The 24,337-nt window shown below is 41.2% G+C and overlaps 3 protein-coding genes across 3 annotated transcripts in view; 1 reads left to right on the top strand and 2 right to left on the bottom strand.

Annotated features, from left to right (window-relative positions):
* akap10 (A kinase (PRKA) anchor protein 10) overlaps positions 1 to 11,725 on the bottom strand; it is a 14,901-nt gene extending 3,176 nt beyond the window's left edge. Inside the window, exons 1-12 of the mRNA XM_020600615.1 lie at positions 11,454 to 11,725; positions 8,579 to 8,626; positions 6,948 to 7,133; positions 4,954 to 5,430; positions 3,712 to 3,810; positions 3,521 to 3,605; positions 3,223 to 3,346; positions 2,649 to 2,785; positions 1,963 to 2,107; positions 1,430 to 1,597; positions 1,121 to 1,230; positions 389 to 471 (exon numbers count right to left, since the gene is read on the bottom strand). Coding sequence (XP_020456271.1) covers positions 389 to 471; positions 1,121 to 1,230; positions 1,430 to 1,597; positions 1,963 to 2,107; positions 2,649 to 2,785; positions 3,223 to 3,346; positions 3,521 to 3,605; positions 3,712 to 3,810; positions 4,954 to 5,430; positions 6,948 to 7,133; positions 8,579 to 8,626; positions 11,454 to 11,475 — 1,684 coding nt within the window. The 5' untranslated portion in view covers positions 11,476 to 11,725. The remainder of the gene's footprint in view (positions 1 to 388; positions 472 to 1,120; positions 1,231 to 1,429; positions 1,598 to 1,962; positions 2,108 to 2,648; positions 2,786 to 3,222; positions 3,347 to 3,520; positions 3,606 to 3,711; positions 3,811 to 4,953; positions 5,431 to 6,947; positions 7,134 to 8,578; positions 8,627 to 11,453) is intronic.
* Positions 11,726 to 12,253: 528 nt separating this feature from the next.
* Positions 12,254 to 18,387, bottom strand: cunh11orf54 (chromosome unknown C11orf54 homolog). Its single transcript, XM_020600576.1, has 9 exons — positions 18,171 to 18,387; positions 17,665 to 17,762; positions 17,471 to 17,569; positions 14,522 to 14,595; positions 14,299 to 14,400; positions 13,570 to 13,746; positions 13,120 to 13,269; positions 12,915 to 13,031; positions 12,254 to 12,764 (listed from the first exon to the last, which is right to left on the bottom strand). Exons 1-9 carry the CDS (start codon positions 18,218 to 18,220, stop codon positions 12,591 to 12,593), a joined length of 1,041 nt encoding a protein of 346 aa, XP_020456232.1. The 5' UTR covers positions 18,221 to 18,387; the 3' UTR covers positions 12,254 to 12,590.
* A 273-nt stretch (positions 18,388 to 18,660) lies between these two features.
* pho (phoenix) lies at positions 18,661 to 23,873 on the top strand. The gene is made up of 5 exons (XM_020600575.1): positions 18,661 to 19,107; positions 19,215 to 19,500; positions 19,609 to 19,736; positions 21,011 to 21,047; positions 21,135 to 23,873. Exons 1-5 carry the CDS (start codon positions 18,923 to 18,925, stop codon positions 23,754 to 23,756), a joined length of 3,258 nt encoding a protein of 1,085 aa, XP_020456231.1. The 5' UTR covers positions 18,661 to 18,922; the 3' UTR covers positions 23,757 to 23,873.
* Positions 23,874 to 24,337: the final 464 nt, after the last annotated feature.

Raw genomic sequence — 24,337 nt, 5'->3', positions numbered from 1 at the left:
ACTTATTTGCCCCACTGTACAAGGTATTCGGTGCTTTTGGTAGACTGTATTGGTGAGATGTGAATTATACTTTATCAGTAGGCAGGTGAACATATTAAATGAGAGCCAAAAGCACTGTAAGATATGTTAAGTTTTTATGCTTTAGATCCAAAAAGTCAAGGTATTTTTCATCCTAAGGGAAATGTTTTTCTATATTTCAGGAGACATGGAGAACAGAGGCAGCCACTAGATGATATTTATGTTCATGAGCACATAGAAAATGTTTTTTGCTGCAAAGACGAGTGGCCTAACATACCAGTGGCCCTGGCATACTAGGGCAAAGGCCCAAAAAAGAATAATGACACAGGTAGTGGTAGAAGAGAGAAGGACAAGTGTGAGTGCATCATGCCTTTGGATTTTTTCACATCCGGCTCCGGCTCTGCCTCCCTGATAAATTGGCCCAGCTCGTTCACCTTCCCGAACGTCATCTTCCTGAGGAGACAGAGGAGAGAAAGGAGAGGAGATGGATGACGACAGCAAACAGAGCAAATGGGTCAACACTTAGCCTTCAACACCCACACAGGTAACATTCAAACATTTCAGTTTGTGTGTCAATTCAATAACTTCAATTTCAAGAGGGGGCCACTGCAGCTCTATCTTTCAATAAAACCATTCTCCTAAATTATATCACTGTAATGTCTAAGCACACTCATAAAAGCACTTAATGGCTGGGTCGATAAAAACAAAACAGATACCACAGATTTCACACAGCAGTGTGGGCAATCAAAACAACATAAAAGAGAATCAAACAAAGAAACACTGAGGGAATTTAAAGCACAAATTAGATAACAGCTATTCTGTGATTTAGGAAATTATTTAGCCATCTTAAAGCCAAACTGGTGGTTTTAACTCCTTTAACCCATCAGCTTCAAATGATACCAGGTATACTCTTTACAGCTGACCTTTTTTTTTTTTTTTAAAAAGCAATCCAAATATTTTATTTGAATCTGACCTTTTAGACAGCCACTGGTTTCCATTCATTTGACAGTATGAGACTGTGTACACCATGTAACTTAGGGATTCTGTTTTTGAACATGTGTATTCACCCATGTGACAATAAAGGAACATTAAACACACTCACCCAGCGTACGGCCTCTGGTACAGGGATTCAGGGTCCAAACTGGCAGCATCCACCGTGATCGCCTCATCAAAGTTTTTAAGTATCTTGATCGCGGCCTTTTTGGCAGCTTGCTACAGGGAAGACACCATGAACCGAATGTTTAGCATTAATACCACTTTTTATTCTTCTTTTTGGTGAAGACAATTGAATTACAGGAATGCTAACAGCCCTTTGGTATTAACAAAAATCTCTTCATAAGGTGGAGCAGGTGTAAATGTCAGGACACAGAGGAACATCCCCACAGGGGCTGAGGTTCAAGTCAGGGGTCACCTGAGTCTGGGAGCCCTCGCCGGCATTCGAACTTGAGCGGTCGTTGTCTGTGGGCCCACTCTGCCCTGGAGTGCTGACATTCACAAACTCATCCGCCCGCACTGAGTTGATGAGGTCACTCAGGTATTTGTAGTAAAGGTTGCTAGACAGGAAGCCTGGCATGTAGACCTGAACAAATGCAAAACAAGGGCAACTCTGTTAGAAAATAATGATAATAATTTATGTGCTAACAACAGTGCTGAGCTTATATTTCATTAACAAAAGGCAGATGATACATTTATCAGTGGTGTAATAAGACAATTAGCCAGTGACTCACAACACAGAACCTTTAGGAGGATCCTATTACACTTAAAACAGTTCAAGCAAAGAACTGAAGCCTTCATATCTCCATGTCCTGGGGTGCTTCATTCTACAGCTGAATATTCCCAATTTCCACATATGGTAAAAAAAAAAAAAAGAAGAAGAAGAAAACACTAGACGACCCATCGTTAATATTAAGGAGCTATTGGCGGGTGGCTATCGGAGGACCTGACCTTCTCCATGGTTGTCCAGGCCTGTCTGACTGGAGTGGTGAAACAATCAGGGAGGGGCCCTCCCTCTCGGCAGATATTTGACTCTATCTCCATCCGCACAAAGTCGCCAAAGCCCAGAGGGTTGGTAGCCTGGAGTGAGAAATACCTGGAGAGGAATGTGAGTGATGAAGTTGGGTTCAGTTGAGGGCACCTACAGTATATTAAGATTTTAATCAATTCCTAAAGTGCAGTTTGTGGTTCAGAAGAAAGTCTTCCCATCTTCAAATGACACAAATAAAACAAAAAACATTCCTCACAAAGAATACTTGTTTACTTGTTTTGAAAAAAGCTGTATCTGAAAATATATAGCCGACTTATGATATAAAATAATAGCAACAGGTTGGCGACTAACAATTATTTTCTTTATAAACCAATTGATGAATCCTTGGGACTACAAAAAGTATTTAACAAAGAGCCTATCACTTTCCCCAAATCCAGGGTGATGGCTTTATATTACTTGTTTTATCCAAAGTACAGGTAATCAATTTATTATCACTCTGCCAAAACAGGACTCACAACTAAGAAGCTAGAAACCAAGAACCTTCAACATTTTTGCTAAAAACAAACAAAAACAAAAAAGTAAGGTATGAAAACACTGTATCTTGGAGAAGAACAACACTGCAAAGCAGCAGAGAGAGAGAACCTACTTGTCGTAGAGGATCATGGCATCATTTTGAGCCTCCTGGCCATCATACTGGCCCTTTTTAGCTGCCAGCTGGTTCTGGAAGTTGTCTGCCGCCATCCAGAACTGCAGTATATTCATCGCCTCCTCCTTTTCCATGTACTGCAAGGAAGAAGATACAGGGCACAGGACAGTTCAGCTAAAGGTCCCTGTGTATTTCTGCAACATTCAAGCTTCATGACTGACTGAATGCTATGTGCATATGGTGACAGAAGTTCAGCTGCCGAGCGCTACTCTAACAAACTCTGACTCTGCATGTGGATGCCAATAGCTTAGGAAATGCTCAATGTCAATTGGTTAGGAAACCGTCAAGGGAAAATACACACAATTTTACATGTTTTCTTATATTTACTGTGTTGTCATTTTATTAGTGCTGTGATAAAAGAATTCCCCTCTGGAAAAAGCACAAACTAACAGAGGCTGTTTTGTAGTAGTGGCAACAAAGGACAAGTTTACAACTAAGAGTCGATAAGGCACAGGCTGTGTGTGAACCCAACAACACAAAAGCTTAATAGAACATTAATTGGTTGCCCACTTACTTCAGAGAAGTAGAAGAGAGCTGACTCGCAGAATAAGATGTCAGCCAGGAACACGGAGCCACTAGTCAACACTTCAATCTGGTATTTACAGAAATGATGGCTCCGCAGGAATTCACTAAAGTGCCTGGAAAGGAAAGGGCAAGTGGAAGCTGAATACAGCTGCTGCTGTGGATGTTGAGGTGTGAAATGACAAGAAGAGCGCGAGTTACACTTTCATCTGAATGTCAAAACATGTCAGTGGAGAAACCTTGCAGCACAAGTTTGAACTCTGCTGTAAAATAAACTGAATGAGACTCACTGTTGCTCCAAGATGGTGAAGACTACTGACTGTGCATTGAGAAAGCAGTTTGGGTCGACCATGCCATCCTCCCCACATATTTTAGCTACATGGAGGAAGGGCCAGTGATATAATTGCAAATAGAATATCATATATAACAGATTATTCAGTTTTTGATTTCAAAATGTAAGTAAATTCCTCCTGTAGCTTACCAACGATGTCGTTTCTGATCTGTTCTGTGATGGGGATGGGCCTTACAGCATCTGGAGAGATGTACTTGGTGAAGATGGTAACAGCATCTTTCTCTATACCTGACACACACATAGGCAAGTAGCTGATCATCCAATGATGCTAAAAGATAGACCGAAGCAATGTTTTGCCCCAGTGTATGTCCATAACAACTTATGAAATTCACCTGAACATAATGTGAAACTTTAAACAGACAAGAGTTAAAAATGGAAGCAGTTTTATGATGAACATTTAAAGTAAGGTTGCACTGATACCACTATTTTTCCAGGCTAATTACAAGTACTTACATTTGAGTACTTGTACTGATACAAGTACTTAATAACGCAGTGTTTCTACTACAAAAGTTACAATAACCATAAACAACTTCAGACAACTTTTATTTTCATGAGATCTACCTTCTGACTGATTAAATAAAATATACCAGGAGGCAGTGCAAATTTGAAAACTGTAATAAACAAAGCACTGCGACGCTACAACAATGAAAACAACATAAATGACTGAAGGTCTGTAGCCAACTGCGTAACATACTATAATACAGTGGTTTTTAGCCTTCATGGAAGTGCAGCTCTCCGTTAGGTCAAAATTATTCTCCAACCCCCACCCACATCAGCAAGTTTAATTTAATGAGGGTAAATGTTCTTCCTTTAAACTGGCTGCTGTCTGTGGCTTCACCCTGTCGTCGCTGCTGGACACACACCTGCTGGTCTCGGCCTCCAAGGATTCAACTCATCTTCATACACACAGCTCAGACTCCGTCATTAACCATGTAAAAAAAGAGCGTTTGTTTTTTCTTGTTCTCAACAATCCACTACAGTCAGCAGATCAAGCACCATGTAGGTTTAGTGGGTGAACAGGACCAGGAAGTTTGACCGTGGGGACAGTGAACCACTCAATGTTTTTCTCCACTGCCTAATGAGCAGCTCAGCTGTTAATTGGTATCTGTGTAAAGGATTGGTCAACATTTATGAGTACAAGTAGTAGAAGGTGGCATCAACCCCAATACTGGTATCGGTGAATCCCTCCTTTAAATAAATATATAAAAACCCAGAGGAATCAAAAGAAGAACATACGGTGTAAGTTTTAAAGCCAGCACTGTGGAGACTGGTACATCCTGAATGAATTTACAGTAGGTGGTCCACCGAGTATATGACACATGGAAACATTAGACAAACAGAAAGAAAACAGACAGTTTAAAACTAACTTACTTTTAATGAGTGTCTCCGAGAGGTCTCGCAGGGTGCTGTTTGACTGCACTTTGCTGGGAGTCCCTGTCCTGGAGGAGGGTGCCTGTCGGCTGGGTGTCTCTGCTCGAGGGGTGCCGAGGCTCAGACGTGTTTCCATGCTGGAGGAATCTGTAGGGACTTCACTACTACTGTTCCGGGTGACAGCACTGGGTGTGTGTGAGACTGTCTCCTGGAGCTCTGGGCCATCTGGAGAGGCAGGGACAGGCTCGGCCAATGAGCTGTGTTTGACAGAGTTTAGGCTGTGCGCTCTGACTCGCGACCAGCTGGTGGAGCGGAAACTGTCAGCCTCCAACAAGAAGTGAACCAGGTGGTCAGAGCCCCGGAGCTCCATGAAACGCATGAAGTGGGGCAGTGCCACATTGTCCTGAAGTACCTGGTCCACTGTCTTGGACAGCCGAGAGCGGGTCTCCTGGGGCTGATAGTTCACACTGGAATGACCTGGAGTTTAAGAAAAAAAAACCCACACAACTGAGGAATCAACAGAGAAACACATAGATATTTTTCATTTTGCTACATATTTTTGCATTCTAGTGAAAATTCTCTCAAATTTCAGTGCCAAGTGTATTTCATCACGTTAAAGATGATGCACGGTGAACCACTGTTGCATTGAACCTACATGTAATACATGTAGTCACAACTATTCAATAACTCAATAAAAAACAACAACATCTGATTTCTGTAAGAATGCAAAATTACTTCTAATTTCACCAACAGACTCTGTGTTTGAATAACATCCACATCCAGCAGCTACAAACTGCGTGGGGTGGCTCACGAGGTAGGGCAGTCGGCTCCTGACCAGCAAGTTGGTGGTTCGACATCCGGTCTCCCCGCATGCCTAAGTGTCTGAGCAAGACACTGAACCCCGAATTGCTCCCAGTGGCTTGACTAGAGCTGTTGTGTGGCAGCCTGTCGTCATCGGTGTGTGAATGGGTGAATGGTGCATCATCTCCTGTAAAGCGCTTTGGCCAGTGTAACACACTGTGGAAAAATGCGCTGTATAAATACAGTCCATTTACCATTTACCAAACAAAGAGAAAACTGGAGAAACAACTCCTGACAAAGCTGACACTTGCTGGGGCATGAACCACAACATCAGCTATAGTTAGAATGAAGTGTCCTGGAGATCACACAGTCAAGTCATGAAAGCTGTTATAGTGCAGCATCTGTATCGGAATCATCAAAGGGTCCAGCTTCATTAGCATATTTTTTCAGAGCCAGTCAATCTGTTACCACACACACACACACACACACACACACAGCCTCTGCTCTATACTCTTTCAACAACTTACAAAAGAGACCAAGCAAATCATATGATCATGCTCAACACTTCCTTCCTTTCTTTTCCTTGTGTTGAAATCCTGACAACACTGGCGCTCGGTGAGTTTTGTTCAGATTGTGTTGTCTGGGCTGTGGCACAGGTTCCTCCACCTGTCTGACACACCCAGGAATTTCCCTGGGCAACTTGCTTGTACAGTTTCTGTCAATGAGTGTTGGGAATATTTGGGTGCTAAAGCAATGCGAATACGTCACACACTAACAAAGGAGTGTGTGGCGCTTCCACGAGACAATTGGCTGTTTAAACCATTACAGTGATGCAAGAGTCACACTTTGGCACACTGTAGCTACAGAACATTATCACAGCATACCTAATTCTCCAATGGGACTTAAACAGGAGATAATGATGCTAACTTTTGTCAGATTAATTAGTGTTGACAATAATTAGTCACAGCACCACTCACTTTGCTTATCTTTCCTCTGCATCTGCTGTTACAACATATTTTTAGTTTGAGCAAATCTAAGCCAAATTTATGTAAATGACAGCCACAAACAACCAACCTCTTCCGACTCTTCAGTTACTAATCTACTTCAAATTTATATGGTCATGTTAATTTTGGTCTTTCTATGTGATGATTAAAAACATTACACAAACAGACTGACGCAGGCTCTGTACCTACCAAGATCGCCAAAGTGCGCAGCCTCCATGTGGCTCGGCTGCTTCTTGAGGATGGCCGTGCGACCACGGGCAAAGGAGTCCATGTTGGCAGAGATGGCGCTGATGGCCACATGGCTGGGCCCTGCAGCTTCCAGGAGTGCATGGTGGTTCCTCACTCCTGGTGATAGAGACTGAGGGCTGACTGGAGCTTGGTGTGGAGGAAAGAAGAAAAGGAGCAAAATGATACTAAACCTGCCTGGCATAACTGTATGACATAAGTGTGACTTGGTGAGGCCTCAGGGTGTGAGAGACACACTGTGAGCTGTTTGACTGTGAGCTGCATGTGTTTCACCTAATAGCTAGAGGTCACCGGTTTGGTCCTTGTGACAATATAAGAAGTAATGATTAAACCTTAAGAGTCAACTTAAGCAAATAACTACAGTGCCTATAAAAAGTATTCACCCCCTTGGATGTTTTACCCCTTTATTGATTTTATAAATCAATCATAGTCAATATAATGTGGCTTTTTTGACAAAAAAAAAAAATACAAAAAACCTCTTTAATGTCAAAGTGAAAACAGGTTTCTACAAAGTAATGTTAATTAAATAAAAATGTGAAATCAGTGACTGCATAAATATTCACTCAAAGAGAAAAACCACTGTTGGAAAAAAACAAAGTAATATTAAATCTCGACTAGAGTTCGCTAAAAGGCATGTGGGAGACTCCGTGGCCAAGTGGAAGAAGGTTCTTTGGTCTGATAAGACCAAAATGGTGCTTTTTGGCCATCAGACAAGACACTATGTTTGGGTGACACCAAACACTGCACATCACCACACACACACACACACACGTGTGTGTGACCATCCCCACAGCGAAGCATGGTGGTGACAGCATCATGCTGCGGGGATGCTTCTCTGCAGCCGGCCCTGGAAGGCTTGTAAAGGTAGAGGGTAAAATGAATGCGGCAAAATATAGGAAAATCCTGGAGGACAATCTTATTCAGTCTGCAAGAGAACTACGGCTTGGGAGAAGATTTATTTTCCAGCAAGACAATGACCCAAAGCATACAGCGAACGCTTCACAGAAATAGCCTAAAGACAACAAGGTGAGTGTTCTGGAGTGGCCGAACAAAAGGGTGTGCAAGCCTGACTGAGACCTGTCCACACAGACTCAGTGCTGTGATTCCAGCCAAAGGTTTGGCCAGCCATCTACTACATACTGACTTGAAGGGGGTGAATGTTTATGCAGTCACTTATTTCACATTACAAATTTTTATTTAATTGACATTACTTTGTAGAAACCTGTTTTCACTTTGACATTAAAGAGAAAAAAAAAGCCAATCAATATATGACCATGATTAATTTATAAAATGAATAAAAGAGTAAAACATCCAAGGGGGTGAGTATTTTTATAGGCACTGTACTTGAATCACGTCCTTCAAAAGGCTACTCTCAACTGTATGAGCACACACTGATGCAAGCACAGCTCAGAGTGGCCAAAGGTCGACAAATGCACCACTAATAACCACGTTATTTGATATTAAATACCTCTGTAGTGTCACATCTTGTTTTTGACAAGTCCTTAAAACAAGACATTTTCAATTCAACATTGTGTGATACTTTTATAGCCTTATAAAGGTAACAGTGAACTCACCTCTATTGACTTTAGCATCTGTCACCCTCTCAGGTTCTTTGCTTTTGGCTGTAGGAAGAAAGGTGAGTGCAGGGTTATAACCAGGGCAGCACACAGCATTTTGATTCACATCCTAAGGCAAAACCAGGGAGCCAAAAACAAAACAACACACATGAGATTCATTGAGGGGTTAGTTAAAGAGGTTGGTGTGGTGTCAATGGAAAGACTAGAACCCAGTATCTAGTTACATACACCATTAGTCAGAAGTTTGGGGTCACCTCCATTTTTCCAGTTGTTATCAGGTTGATTCAACAGCTGAACACACTTGCGGTGTTCTTTGTACATCTGAGATCAAATATTGTTCAGATAGACAGCACTGTAGCAGAAGTTCCCACACGTGTGTTGCACTTGTAGGCAGCGTTAATTTTGACACCTGAATCTGATTTTTTTTTTTTTTTAGCCTTTTGACAAACCAACATATTAGTTTTATCCTGCTTTCTATGGCAAGGGAAAACCCTGCATTCCATCATCTAACGCAACCATCTTGTTCTTTTCTTCAATGTAGGATGGAGGTGTATGTTTCAGGTCACTATCCTGCTATAGGATGAAACTCTGAAAAGCTTTGATTTCCTTTGTTCATGGCCTTTTTCCAGAAAATGCTTCAGAGGGTGTAACACAGTCTTTTCCAACACTGCCTTTGTAAAGACAGAATTAGTTGCAAGTAAACACTGGGACTGCTGGAGGAATTGTTTGCATCATTTCTCAAGGCTTCACCTACTTCCACTGTTGCAGAAAAGATGTGTGTGACCTGACCCCTGATAAAGGCCTGGTTTATATCTAATTTACACACTTTTTTAGTTTTAGGTGACTTTTTAGTTTCAGTTTACTTCTTAGCTTTCTATCATTTATGGTTATTCATTGGACGTGAAGTGCTTCAGTGTCAACAAAAACTGGAACAATGAGGTTGTTCTAAAACTAATAACCATTAGTGCAATGACATAATAAGGAAACTGACCTAGACTGCTAAAAAAGCAACAGTGAAAAACTAACCAATAGCTTATTACAGTAACTTAGCTCAGTGTGGTGGAGTGTCACACAGCTTGGACCTGAAGTCCTCCTCTGACAGTAACATACCTTAGTCTAGTGAATAAGCTAAAAGTATGTGGCCTGTTGAAAAGCTACTCAACATCCCAAATGTCTGACACTACTCCTGAGCTCAGTGTCTAACTGTCAAAAAAAGATACTGATGAAATATTTAGCCTGCAGTGGCAGACATGATGGCACCCACTCAATAGAGTGACTCACCATCCATTATCTTCAGATAAAACTGCTGTTGCAGGCCAAGTATCAGTTTCAAGCACTGACAGTACAAAACAGACTGAGAGGCCTGGGCAAACAGTCCAGAAGATGCGAGACTTTTGAGACAGAGCTGTCTGTGAATACATGTGTCAGTCAAGAGTCAGAGTTGGCTGGCCCTGACAGGCTGGCTGTGCCTGAGCTCCAACAACCTCTGCTGCACTGAACTGAAACACAAATATCACCAGACATCTTGGCTCTAAATAAATATTGATCAAATGGATGTTATGGTTACCAAAACAGGTGTGTTCGGGATGTATTACCAGAAAACTTAAAGAACAGTGTGCAAGAACACAATATGCTGAAAATAGGTTTAGTGGTAAACATCAGTAAAGAAAAATTCCATACATTTCAACCATGTCCAACTCAAGGAGGACAATCACTTCCTGTCACCCTGAGTGTCATCCTGGTTCAGAACGTTAAAAATACATTTAATCTAATACTTCTTCTTTTAAGAGTACTGCTGTGTCTGCTGCTTTGACCTCAGAAAGCATAGGATGAAGAACTGCTCATGGCTGTGATTTCCTGAAGGACCTATTAGATTTCAGCTGAAAACCAGCATTAGTACAGCGTAGTATGTAATGAGTCCTGCTTCTTCTTCACAGTCCGCCACCTTATTATGGACACCTCGATGAAGCTAATGCAGTACGATACAGCTGCCCTGCAATAAATGCTCCCTTCATGAGGGCTACAATGTTCAGTTTTGTTTAAATTACTTTAGTTAGTGGTCATTGAGTAGATATTACAGTATTTATTACAAGGCTGAGATTTGAGACTGCATCAGTTTTAGTTAGGTGTCCCTAATAAACTAAGTGTAACAGAGGTGCACTGTGCCACATGCACAACCGTGTTTTAAATATTTCCTAACTCTAAGAGATTTTATGTCATGCTATATAATTCTTCTACTTGGTAGGATGCCTGCACATGTTGCTCACAGACAGGTCCACTTCAATCTCACTACTTCGTTTTGGACAATGCTGCCTAGTTTTGCTTAAGTTATTTAACGTTACATCCCTTGCTGACGTTTCGTAATAATGACTGGACACAGGTTAGAATATTCAGACACAACGGAGACTTATTGAATTTTTAAAAACATTTTCTACTTGTTAAAGGGGTTAGAACACGTCCTGATAAAGCTAATGTTACCTTAACTAGCATCCATAGTGCAGCTCGACATCTGAGTCTGCTATCACAGTGCACATCGAGGGTTTTTTTTGTGTGTTTTTTTAATTGTAAAGAACCATTTTACACATACACTAGCAGTGATGTACCTAACTGGTGTACTGCGGACAGCTGGGGTTAACACTAAGTTAGATAAGGCAGAGAGGATGGAAGCCAACGCTAAGATAACCGTGTCTGTGCAATGAACAGGAAACGTTTCCTCGCGGTGTCTCGGCTGATTAACTACAGTTAGCAGCAGCAGCCGCAGTCTCGACCACGTTAGTTACATCTCATCAAGGACCACTGTCTTCTCAGCCGGGCCCTCTGTGCTACCAGCTGCCGCTGACGATGCAGCCATCAGCGGGAGCTTCTTCCTCACCTTTCCACTTGAAAAACGACATGACGGGTCTGACACTCTGGACGTTTCCTCAACTCACTGACAGCATCCCGTGAATTCGCGGCTCCCTTCATTCAAATACATCTATTCTGGACAACTCTGAGGTGGAAATGAGTTATTATCACAGCCCCGGTAGGTGCTGTCAAATCAAAATTTTCTCCAAATCCCGATCTACTTCAGCAGCCATATTGTCAATAAACGTCTTACTTCCGTGCTGGTGCAGCAGCAGCATTATGGGAAATGTGTTTCCTGCTGTGGTCACAAGGGGGCGCTGTTTCTTCTTCTTCTTCTTCTTCTGTTGTTTAATGGCGGTTGGCAAACAACTTTAGGTTCATTACCGCCACTTTCTGGACTGGAGTGTGGATCAGAACAGACTGCTACTACTATTACTATAATAAAATAACCTCAGTTCACATTATTTCGTTTTGCTCAGTCCTGTACTCTCTATGAACCTAAGACGTGCTCTGTATCGTATCCTTTATCCCCTGAGCTTTTTTTTCAACACCTCCATCAAACTAAAGTTCATTCCACTGCTTTGAACTATATTTTTAAATAACTCCCTCCTGAACCTGGGACAAACCATAATATGTTCCACATTTTCCTTACCCTACAAAACTTATACTGGAATATAAGAAGGGCAAACAAAAACATGCAGTCCAAACTGCGGTAGTTACAGTATACACTGTCAGGTTAGTGCAGATGTAATCATTTTTCTTGGGTATCAAGTTGAGATTTTTCTTAAAATGAACACAAACAGCAACACAAATCATCTTAGCAGGAACTATTTGAAGGTTCCACATTTATTGTTTATTTAAGGGTAACCCATATTGCCAGTTGCATTTGGTGAACAAAAAGACTAGATGATCCAAAACACTTTTATTACATGAAATAGAGTAATACTGTTGACAGGAAATGTACAAGAATTGTAAGAAATGTGACTTAAGAGCAAAGATTTACAGAAATAATACTAAGTCATCTTTTTTTTTCATTTTTTACTAAAATTGAAGTTTTTGTTGGGCATTATACACAGAATTTAATGTAAATCACATACTGCATGATTCATGTAGCTTATCAAGAGATGCCCTGCAGCAAACATTACTGATTTATTCCTTCAGTTTTTCAATCTCGTCCAACCCTGTGAGTCTCATTGGGCCTGTCGATGCGGTAAACAAACTCTGCAGGCATGAAGTAGCCCAAGTACTCCACACTGTCAGGTGTGGTGTCTATGTAGTAGTGGCCACCTTCTCCATGGTGGCTGAAGCAGTGGGTGTGCTCCACACGCAGGTCCAAACCCTTAAATACACAACAAACAAATGAACAGAACCATTACAAAGCAGACTACTTTGCAAATGCACTGCTAATACAGTACTGTAGGTGCTCAAATCATAAACTGATCTTGTTTCATCTGTCTCACTGAGATGCGATGGTGGTGGCTTTACTTACTGGATCTCTGGATACAAGCACTGACTGGCAGATGAGTGGAGCGCTGAACTCAAAGTACTTGAGCCAGTTGTTGACCTCATCATTAGTGTTGAGGGGGCAGACTGAGAACTCTCTTGGCTATGGATAAGGTGACACAAGGAAAATAAATGAATCCACCAATCCTGACAGTAACGATCAGTCATGCATTCTGCCATACAGTACTTACCATGATGTGGATTTTAGCTTTCCCTTTCTGGATAACGAAGGTGCCTCCCAGAGCCAGGCTTTTATTGGGGTAACAGCTTTCGAGAGTCTTCCTCAAACACGTAACAAGACTGTGGCTTCCTGTTCTCTTCTTGGCCCGCACCTCTATGACCTGGAGAAGCATACAGTACAAGGGAAGAGGACATAAAACATCAAACATCAGCTTGTATAGTCACTGCCATTTTGTTAATGTTTATTCTTTCAAAATTTAGGAGCCCAAATGTGATGGGGCTGATGTTCAAACACAACACGTTTAGCAAGAATATTAACTTGCAGATAACTGTGTTTAAGTTCATATCTAATCAGGGACCTTTATTGCAAATGCAAAAGAAACATAATAAGAATGTATTTTTATGGATCCATTATTCTGTGAGGCAAACAGTGGCTTGTTGTGTTAGATAAGACTGAGTACCTTTCCAGACTTTCCTTCACAAGCATACAGATTGCCCAGCAGTCCAAAGCTGCAGTTGGAGAATTTGTCACTGTATTTCTCTTGCAGACACTGGCCATCAGCTGGATTGATGGAGGAGAAGTAGCTGCTGTTCACTGCAGGTCTTCCCTCCGCTTCAGTGAGAACCAGAGGCATCAGCTGTGGGTGAGAATATTTATAACATCTCCTGTGTCACAGCAACCTTTCTCAGAGTTTACAACAACAACATGACACTTTGCTGTAGGTAAATCCACTGATTTATTCTCCACCCTCAACGGGGAGGATCCGTGAGCAGTATCTTACTCACAGAGGATGTGTGAAAAGTACTTTTTGCTTCTATTTTCCCACCATTGTACATCAGCTTTCAGGTTGTGGATATATGCCTAAATGCTAATCTCCACATCTCCACGTTTCAGTATTTAGAGCACCAACTGGTCCCAGAGACAGTGTTGTAGTCGAGTCACTAAACATTGAGTATTGAGTCCCCATTGTTCAAGTCCGAGTCTCAGAGGTCCACATTAAACACAACTGACACAACTCTCACCATTTTTAAAGGAGTTTACTCCTGTGTGCAACACAATATTCAAACAAATGCATTCAAAAGTGCACAAAAAGAACTGAAGACATCTTCATCAGGATCTGACGGTATGATGCCAAATTGTTGCTTTTAGCCGTGTGGAATCAAAAGTATTATTTTTAAAACTGAATAACCTCTGCGTTCATTCCAATGATCCTAGAGGGAGCAGCTGCTGCACCGAGGATGAAGGCTCCTGGCAACTCCAGTTCCTTTGATATAGTGTCCATGTTGTATTCCTAGGTGGAGGAGGAGGGAGAAGATTAATACCATTTCATGTCATTTCCTTGCAGTATTTTCATTCACTGTACACATATAGTATATTTTCATACACTGCACTGTACTTAGAAGAAAATCTACCTTGTGTTTTTGAACCAAGGGAACCAGGTACGGTACACCACCAACATCAGTGATACGAGGCTTTCCACACAAGCCTACAGCATTACATCAAGAGAAAAACATTACATAAAATGTAATAAATGAATGCTAACACTATATATAATTACAACTCAGGTACGCTACACATTTAACAAAGTGTCAACTTGTGCATAAAAGGAGTAAATATACATACAGTATTGTTCAAAATAATAGCAGTACAATGTGACTAACCAGAATAATCCAGGTTTTTAGTATATTTTTTATTGCTACATGGCAAACAAGTTACCAGTAGGTGCAGTAGATTCTCAGAAAGCAAACAAGACCCAGCATTCATGATATGCACGCTCTTAAGGCTGTGAAATTGGGCAATTAGTTGAAAGGGGTGTGTTCAAAAAAATAGCAGTGTCTGCCGTTGACTGTACAAACACAAAACTATGTTGTACAAACGTTTTTGTTTCTAGGATTTAGCAATCCTGTGAATCACTAAACTAATATTTAGTTGTATGACCACAGTTTGTTATAACTGCTTCACATCTGTGTGGCATGGAGTCAACCAACTTGTGGCACCTTTCAGCTGTTATTACACTCCATGATTCTTTAACAACATTCCACAATTCATTTACATTTCTTGGTTTTGCTTCAGAAACAGCATTTTTGATATCACCCCACAAGTTCTCGATTGGATTAAGGTCCGGGGATTGGGCTGGCCACTCCATAACATTAATTTTGTTGGTTTGGAACCAAGACTTTGCTCGTTTACTAGTGTGTTTGGGGTCATTGTCTTGTTGAAACAACCATTTCAAGGGCATGTCCTCTTCAGCATAAGGCAACATGACCTCTTCAAGTATTTTGACATATGCAAACTGATCCATGATCCCTGGTATGCGATAAATAGGCCCAACACCATAGTAGGAGAAACATGCCCATATCATGATGCTTGCACCACCATGCTTCACTGTCTTCACTGTGTACTGTGGCTTGAATTCAGAGTTTGGGGGTCGTCTCACAAACTGTCTGTAGCCCTTGGACCCAAAAAGAACAATTTTACTCTCATCAGTCCACAAAATGTTCCTCCATTTCTCTTTAGGCCAGTTGACGTGTTCTTTGGCAAATTGTAACCTCTTCTGCACGTGCCTTTTTTTTAACAGAGGGACTTTGCGGGGGATTCTTGAAAATAGATTAGCTTCACACAGACGTCTTCTAACTGTCACAGTACTTACAGGTAACTCCAGACTGTCTTTGATCATCCTGGAGCTGATCATTGGCTGGGCCTTTGCCATTCTGGTTATTCTTCGATCCATTTTGATGGTTGTCTTCCGTTTTCTTCCACGTCTCTCTGGTTTTGCTCTCCATTTTAAGGCATTGGAGATCATTTTAGCTGAACAGCCTATAATTTTTTGCACCTCTTTATAGGTTTTCCCCTCTCCAATCAACTTTTTAATCAAAGTACGCTGTTCTTCTGAACAATGTCTTGAACGACCCATTTTCCTCAGGCTTTCAAATGCATGTTCAACAAGTGCTGGCTTCATCCTTAAATAGGGGCCACCTGATTCACACCTGTTATTTCACAAAATTGATGACCTCACTGATTGAATGCCACACTGCTATTTTTTTAACACACCCCTTTCAACTAATTGCCCAATTGCACAGCCTTAAGAGCGTGCATATCATGAATGCTGGGTCTTGTTTGCTTTCTGAGAATCTACTGCACCTACTGGTAACTTGTTTGCCATGTAGCAATAAAAAATATACTAAAAACCTGGATTATTCTGGTTAGTCACATTGTACTGCTATTATTTTGAACAGTACTGTATAAGGAATGCCTCTGCCATCCAGATGTGTACTGTATAGGCTATAGTTATGTGACACGTGAGTTATGCATCTTCTTCTTCTTCCGGCTGTTCCCATTAGGGGTCACCACAGCGAATCATCTGTTTCCACCTAACTCTATCCTCAGCATCCTCTACTCTCACACCAACTAACTTCATGTCCTCTTTTAGCACATCCATATATCTCCTCTTTGACCTTCCTCTTGACCTCTTGCCTGGCAGCTCCATCTCCAACATCTTTCTACCAGTATAACCACTATCCCTCCTCTGCACATGTCCAAACCATCTCAATGTGGCCTCTCTGACCTTGTCCCCAAAACAGCTGACCTGAGCTGTCCCTCTGATGTGCTCATTCCTAATCCTGTCCATCCTGGTCACTCTTAAAGAGAACCTCAACATCCTTATCTGTGCTACCTCCATTTCTGCCTCTTGTGTTTTCTTCACTGCTACAAACTGCCAAAAGTCTTCTTCTTCGTCTTTTTGCTGTGGTTTTTGAAGGATTTCTGTGAGTTAGGCTGCCTCCTCTTCTCCAGTCAGACTTCTTCTTTTTACCAACTGTCACTGTCTCTGGCCTTCAGACAGCAGTCACTTGGAGCTGTTGTTATCTCTTGGTCCACACCCAGGCAGTGCCTGTAACCACCAACTGTTACCATGACTCAATGTTGATTTTTCTCCATTTGTCTTCTTTCTCACCTTCTTTCTTTACTTAAATATTTAATTTTAACTACAAAGCCACATTACATATTTTTCATCAAAATTAATGTTGCAATAGGAGATTCCTGTCTGACCTCATCTGTCAACCTGTCCATCACCATAGCAAACAAGAAGGGACTCAAAGCCGATCCTTGATGTAGCCCCACCTCCACCTTGAACTCCTCTGTCTGACCTACAGCACATCTCACTACTGTCGTACTCCTCTCATACATATCCTGAACTACTCTGACATACTTCTCTGCCACTCCTGACATCCTCATACAGTACCATAGCTCCTATCTCGGCACTCCGTCGTATGCTTTCTCTAAATCCACAAAGACGCAATGCAGCTCCTTCCGACCATCTCTATACGTGAGTTAAGCATGAAGTGTTTATAACGGACTCTTACCTTTGACAGGAAACTGGAATGGATCTTTGGTGAGATCTGGGCACTCCGCAACACTCACTTGAACTTCTGCAAAGTTGTCCTCCAGTCCTGCTTGTAATACTGTAACCAGCAAAAATGACTCTTTATGAACATCTTGTTGTCTAACCATGCCGTTTTTGCCACTTTTGTCTTTATATCAAAGCTCAAGTCCTTACCACTGCGCAGTTCTTCTAGGCCTGGAGCGTGCAACGGAACCTTCTCAGTTTTGCCAACATCTGCCATAATTGTACTTCTGGGTGAACGTACCAGCAGCCTGTCCGCGGTGCAGGAAAAGTCGATTGTCAAAGGGAGAAACTCTGCTCTTTGGCTAACATTCCAACGAAGAGTAAATACTAACAAGATAGTTCATATCCCAGACAATAGCGCATCGCCTGCGCAGCTAGTTTACTAGCATGACAGCTGAAATTTACATAGAGTAATATTGTAATGAACCAGTCCTTAGAAAGTAAAGTAGACATACTTAAAAACTTGGAGATTAGTTTTGTTTGTCTGATGTTTACACTGAAATATGAAAAGAATGTGTGATAGGCAATGACAGGGGAGTGTAGGCAATTACAGATATTTCAAATGAATTAAAAAAAAAAACCGTGTGTATATATAATTTATAAACTATACCTGTCTCAATTTTATAAACAATACCAGTTATATTATATAAACAAACCCGTTGTTAGGCGAAAAAGACGAGTAAGAACGAGTCAAACAGCCATCCATCCATTTTCTTTACAGCTTATTCCAGAATAGGGTTGTGGGGGTACTGGAGCCTATCCCATCTGGCACTGTGCGAGAGGCGGAACAGGTTGCCCGGCTATCACAGGGTTGTCACTTAGAAACAAACCAACCACCCACACTCAGCCTAAGCTGCATGCCTTTGGAATGTGGGAGGAAGCCGGAATACCCGGAGAGAACCCAGAGCATGCAAACTCCACACAGAAAGGCCCTAGGTCGGCCTGGCCTCGAACCCGGAACCTTCTTGCTGTGAGAAATCGGTGCAGTTCAAAACGGAAGTAGAAAGAACTCTCTTAACTCCTCTAGAGATTCTTTTTTTAAATGAAAAAATGTAGTTTCCTCTTGTGATTCTTGCCTCCGCTTTGGTAATTGGTCAGACGATTATTCGTCACGTTGATGACGTTTAAATACTTCCTGGTTGAACGGAAACCACATGGGGAGTGTATACTTTTTTAAAAAAACAAATCCCTTTGTTTTTGTAGAACTGCACATTGGTTTGTATTATTAACGACATGTTTAGTTAATATTTTATTATGTATATTCAGCGGACCTTAAATCAGACAAAACTATCACATTTCGACTATCGTTTCGTTGAAGGATCCAAAAGAATTCATTAGCCTGGTATTTCTAACCAAAGGCGGCCGCTATGTTGATCGTTATCTTTTGCTAAGCTACACAAGGACAAAAATGCGAAATTCTTTGAACTGGACTCAGTCGGATGCTATAGCTGAAGCTGTATCAGCGGAGTCCTGCCACATTGTCTTGAATACACCCCCGATAGATTATGTACAGAAAATTTCGCGGTATCTGGAGTCTTCTGTGGGACAGAGCAGGCAGGACAATGTATCCGGTGACAATGCTGAGGCAGAAAGGTAAGGAGGTCCCTTTATATGTGACAGTAATGATACAGCTTCTCCTTCAACACCAGCCAGAAAGTGCTCCAAATCGCCTTTCTAAATGTAGAAGTGTGTGTCTGCAGCGATTCGGGAGACAGCCTGTTCATCACTCAGAAGCCAGTGCCCGAGGCTGTGAGAACAGGACGACGGCATCACTACAGCTTGAGGTCCCAACCAACATTTCCCAGATATCTAGAAGAAAGTGGAGATGACACCTCATCTTCTGATTACCATGGAAAATCTAGAACTGATGAAAAGAGGACAAGAAAGAAATTCAAACTGCCCAAATATAGTTTCCCTTTCCTCAGAGAGAGGAAGGGGAAACCCAGGAGCACTCTGTTGTTTGCCAAGCAGAACAAAAGACTTCATGTAAGAATAACCATATCTTAAATATGTGTTTGCTGACTGTCGTTACATAACTTTATTTTGTGTTTGGCAGGTGTTATTTAGTGCTAATGTCTTTTGCTCTTTGTACAGACTTATGCAACGGGAGGCTTCTTTAAATGTGTCAGAGAGCTGTGGCAGGGGTATCAACGAGACGATGATCTGCTGTCATCCTTACCAACTCTGGACATAGACAGGACGTACATATCTCCATTGTCAGAGTAAGTTTATTTTAAAGAATAGTTTTGTTAATTAGTAATTTTTATTTGAAGTCACATGTAGAGTATAATTTCAACATTTTGGTTTCATCAGCCCTGCCTAAACTACAACCTATAGACTAATCTCCAGCCTTCTATTTTTTTTTTAAGTAAAGTCTTACAGAAACTGGCGTAGTTACAGTTATCGTTTTCTTAACTAAAACAATAAGTTAGAAATATTTCAGTAAAGTGATGATATTAAGAAAAATGAAAATACCAGTAAATAATTTGGTGCAGCTTGGTCTGAGAGCAGCTTTTGATACAGTTGAACACATAATTTTAAATAGACTGACGTAGCACACTGGTCTCTCGGAACAGTTTTTAATTGGTCTGTCTCTTATCTTTCTTTGTCTCAACAGGGGCTAATCTTTCTAGACACTCTAAAATAACTTGTGTGGTTCATCAGGGATCACTTTTAGGGCCACTTCTTTTTAGTCTATATATGTAAACCTTCACTGGAGTCATCAAGAGACAGGGCATCTCTTTCCAGCTATGCTGATGACACACAAAACCAGTTGACGCTCTTTATACATGCCTTTTAGATGTCACTGCCTGGATTTCACATAACCTTTTTAACCAGGATATACCTGCTATTTTGGTCAAGGCTCAGAGAAAGAAACTAGCCTCAAAATCAAATTCTGTCAGTCTTACTCTGAGCCATTTGTTTAAAAAGTGCCTTCTGTTGCCTTTGACTCAAACTTCAACTCAAGCAAATCTACAGAGCTAAAATGCATCCCAAAAACATCACAAATCAGTGATCAACAACTCTGATGCTAAAAAGCAGATAAGAACATATTACACCTATTTTAAAGTTCTAACATTGGTTGCCGTCATTTTTTGTACAGATTTTCAAACAATGTATTTGTCTTTATAGCATTTGCACTGGTTTACTTGTCTGACATGCTTACAGTATATGAACCAGAATGGCCTCTCAGGTCCTCTGGCACCACGAGGCTTTCAGCTGTTCCAAAGTACAGGACAAAAACATTTGGTGAGACAGCTTTTAAGTTAACGTTCTGTGCCATTGGAACCATCTGCCCAAGGGTCTGATAGCAGCTGAAAGTGTTATCTTTCAACAAAAACCTTAACTGTACATCTTTAGCCTGGCTTTAGATTAGAATGCTTTATGACCATTTTTTATTTCTCATGTGCATTAGTCTCAAATTGTTTTGTTTACCGAAAGATAATGTGTATAAGTAAACTTTGACTGGTAATAAAACACATCTATTCTGTTATAGAGAAGAAAGGTCAGAAGATGAGGACATCAAAGTGGTGGTAAGCATCCTGTTAAAAGGTGAACTAATGAGTCTCAAAACAGTCAGAGTGTGAACTTGACTATATTCTGTGTGTGCCATCTTGTAGGCAAAGAAACATTTTGTAGCTCCATCAAAATCAAAGTGCTCACAACTTTGGTACGCTCCAGAGAAGATGGACATCCAGGTACAACAACAGAGGAGGAGGAGGAGAACTAGTACTACCAGGCAGGAAACATCGCAAGCAAAGCAAAGCAAGATATTTCATAAAATATCATCTAAGATGTCCATATCGAGGCCTGTACTGTTGCCTTCAGATATAGAGAGCTCTGATGATGGAGATCCTTCATGTAGTGTTCTAGCTGAGAGAGAGACAAGGGATAAATGTGTGACAAGTGACAGAAGCATCCTGGCCCAAACTGAAACATCAACGAGAACAAGACGTCTTACCAGAGCAAAAAAAGCCATTATTTTTCAGAGAAAAGAAAGGGAAGAAGAGCTGTGTAGCGATAGTGATGCTACAGTTTGTGAGCCACTTAAGCTACATGAAAGTCCAAGTAAATCGGCACAGAAGGGCAGAGAACCATCCACAACTGTATCAGAAGCTCAAACTGATGCTTTCCACATAGATGATCCATCCCAGACACAACAGGCAGAGGATGAGCCTGAAAACCAAAGTCTCCTCCAAAGTCTCCCAGACCTTCTAAGTGACACTAATAATGATAAGATATGTAGCGCAACCAAGATAAAGAAGAAGAAGAAAAAAGAAAAAAGTGATAATGAAAGTGTAGAAGAAGGAAAGGGCCAGGGTCATGAAAAGCCAGAAGGTCAACATGTAGCAACATCTGTGAATGTGGAGGCAGGAGAAACTCCCTTCCTGGCTGAGGGAAATAGAGCAAAGCCCCTGGCATTGCAGACTGGTGATGAGCTGGAGCTGAGTAAAAACAATTGGATGGAGAACTTGTCATATGATGATAACATACTGAGATGGGAGGAGAGAGACAGTCCTGATTCAAAAACAGTGAAAAAGAAGAGGAAAAAGAATAAATCCACAGCAGAAAATGTTAAGCAGGATGTGGAAGTAAATGTAGAGTCTGGTGTGAGAGTGGAGGATTCATTTAACATGGAGGATAGTATCAAGAAGAAGAAAAAGAAAAAGAAAAGGAGTGCTGCGGATGAAGAAGATGCTGAGCAGCTGCAGTCTAGCCCAGTTGCAGAACCTCTAAATGATGACACCGAGACACAGAGGAGAAGGAAGAAAAGGAAAAAAGAAAAAAGGATTGTAATTCCTGAGGAACACGAAGAAGAACAAGTATCAAATATAATTTCAGATCTGCCCCCAGTGCCAACAGAAGAACAATTGGAAGAAACAGGAAATAGTTTAGAAAATACTGAAGCTTTGCAAGAAACAATAGAATACAGTTATAAAAAGAAAAGAAAAAAGCACAAAAAGAAGCAACAGTCATTTTCTAATGATGCTACTCAAGTTGGAGCAGAAGATAATGTGGATGTGCACTTGTCTAATGGTGCTGTAACCTTGGAAGGACACACAGGTATGTATGTTAAGAAGAAGAAGAAGAGGAGAGAAAACATCTTTGAGGAGGCAGATATTTCTTACACTCCTGACAAAAACAACAAAGTTGAAAATGCACGCAATTTCCTTGAAACAAGGGAGAGCCTTGATGACCAAGATGCTCAGTTGGTGGCTAGGAAAAAGAAGAAGAGAGAGAAAGTGAGTGAAACATGTAGCAGACATGTCTCAGAGGACACTGTGGCACAAAGTGATCAGTGGGCATCTGTACGGAAAAGGGAAAAGAAGAGGACCCCTTCCTCCCTCACTGCTGATTCAGAGGAAAAACGTGCTCAGTCACACAAAGAACAAAACTCTTCTTCAGAAGCTGTAGCTGCTCAAGTCAGTAGTGCAGAAAAGCCTGGTGTCAGCGCTGATGATTTTCAGACTGAATCAGCAGAAATCGCCAGAAATTCTAGTGTTGGGGTAAGGAAAAAGAAAAGGAAGAAGAAGAAGAATGAGACTGTCAATAAAGACCATGAGCCGGATTTTCAAACACACCAGAGTGCTTTATCTGAAAGCACTGACACAGGGGTAAAGAAAAAAAAGAAACGCAAGAGGACTGAGAGTGAGTCTATGACCTTCATGGATGAACTGGACAGTGCAGCTGATGCAGGACATTCTCAGTCTGATGAGGCTGTGGCATTAAAAAAGAAGTGCCATGTGATACAGGAGAGTCCGTCAACTGCCACTGAAGATACTGAATCAGAAAGAGCTACAGTAAATACTATTAGCTCTGTTTCACAAAAGAAAAAGGGCAAATATGGTCACAACACTGAAATATCTCATGGTAGCAGTATCTGTGACCGAGCTACCAAGGATACGCTGAATGTTGCTGAACATGCTTTGCCATCTTCAGAAACTCCTGGAAGTCGGGCATTAAATGACACACGAGAGAAGAAAAAGAAGAAAAAAACTAAAGCCACTGCTAATGTTTTGCTTGAGGGGAAATTGTTGACCAAATCTGCTGAAACAGAGGCCAGTAAAAGCAAGAAGAAGCCAGCAGTTGTTCCCAGTTTCACGTCCAACAGCCCTGTGTTGTCCGAGACCTCGCTCACATCATTTGAAATGTCCTCCACAGGCAGCAGCAGGGCAACCAAGCAACAAAAGGCCAAGCGCAGACTTTACAATCCAAATGGGGACTTCCTCACAGACTTTTAGTTGGAACTCACTGATGGGTGTTTGACCAGTTCATGAATTCCCAACAGGGACATAGACACACAAACTGATGCAGCAACCAACATTAAGCTGCTAATGTTTTTAGAATGATAGTGTTTTAGGCTTTCAGAATGGTTTTCAATGTATTTTGCTTTGTATCAAAGCATTTTACTAATATAGCTTTCAACCATTTTGGAGTTGAGATTAATTCACCATAGCCAACCAAAGATTTTTTTCCATTATAAATCTCCAGACTGGAAATGGTAATATTTGGAAGAAAACTTTTCATCAGCTTATAACTAAATAATCACAGTTAATTTGTTTGTGATCACACTTGAGTGAGGAACATAATCTTGGAGGGTACTTGGAATTTAGTTTTTTATGTTATGAATTTTAGCCCTGTCCAGGGTGTACCCCGCCTTCGCCCGATTGCCGGCCGGGATTGGCTCCGGTCCCCCCGTGACCCCACTCAGGGAACAAACGGTAGAAAATGAATGAATGAATGAATGTTTTGAATTCAGCCACATTGTCAACTAACATCTAGCTGTTTTAAATAAAAGTCAAAGTCAGTTTTAGTTTTCACA

Source organism: Monopterus albus, unplaced genomic scaffold (genome assembly GCF_001952655.1).
Source record: "Monopterus albus unplaced genomic scaffold, M_albus_1.0 scaffold47.1, whole genome shotgun sequence".
In the NCBI taxonomy this organism is placed as follows: Eukaryota; Metazoa; Chordata; class Actinopteri; order Synbranchiformes; family Synbranchidae; genus Monopterus; species Monopterus albus.
This window is presented reverse-complemented; position numbering and strand designations above follow the sequence as displayed.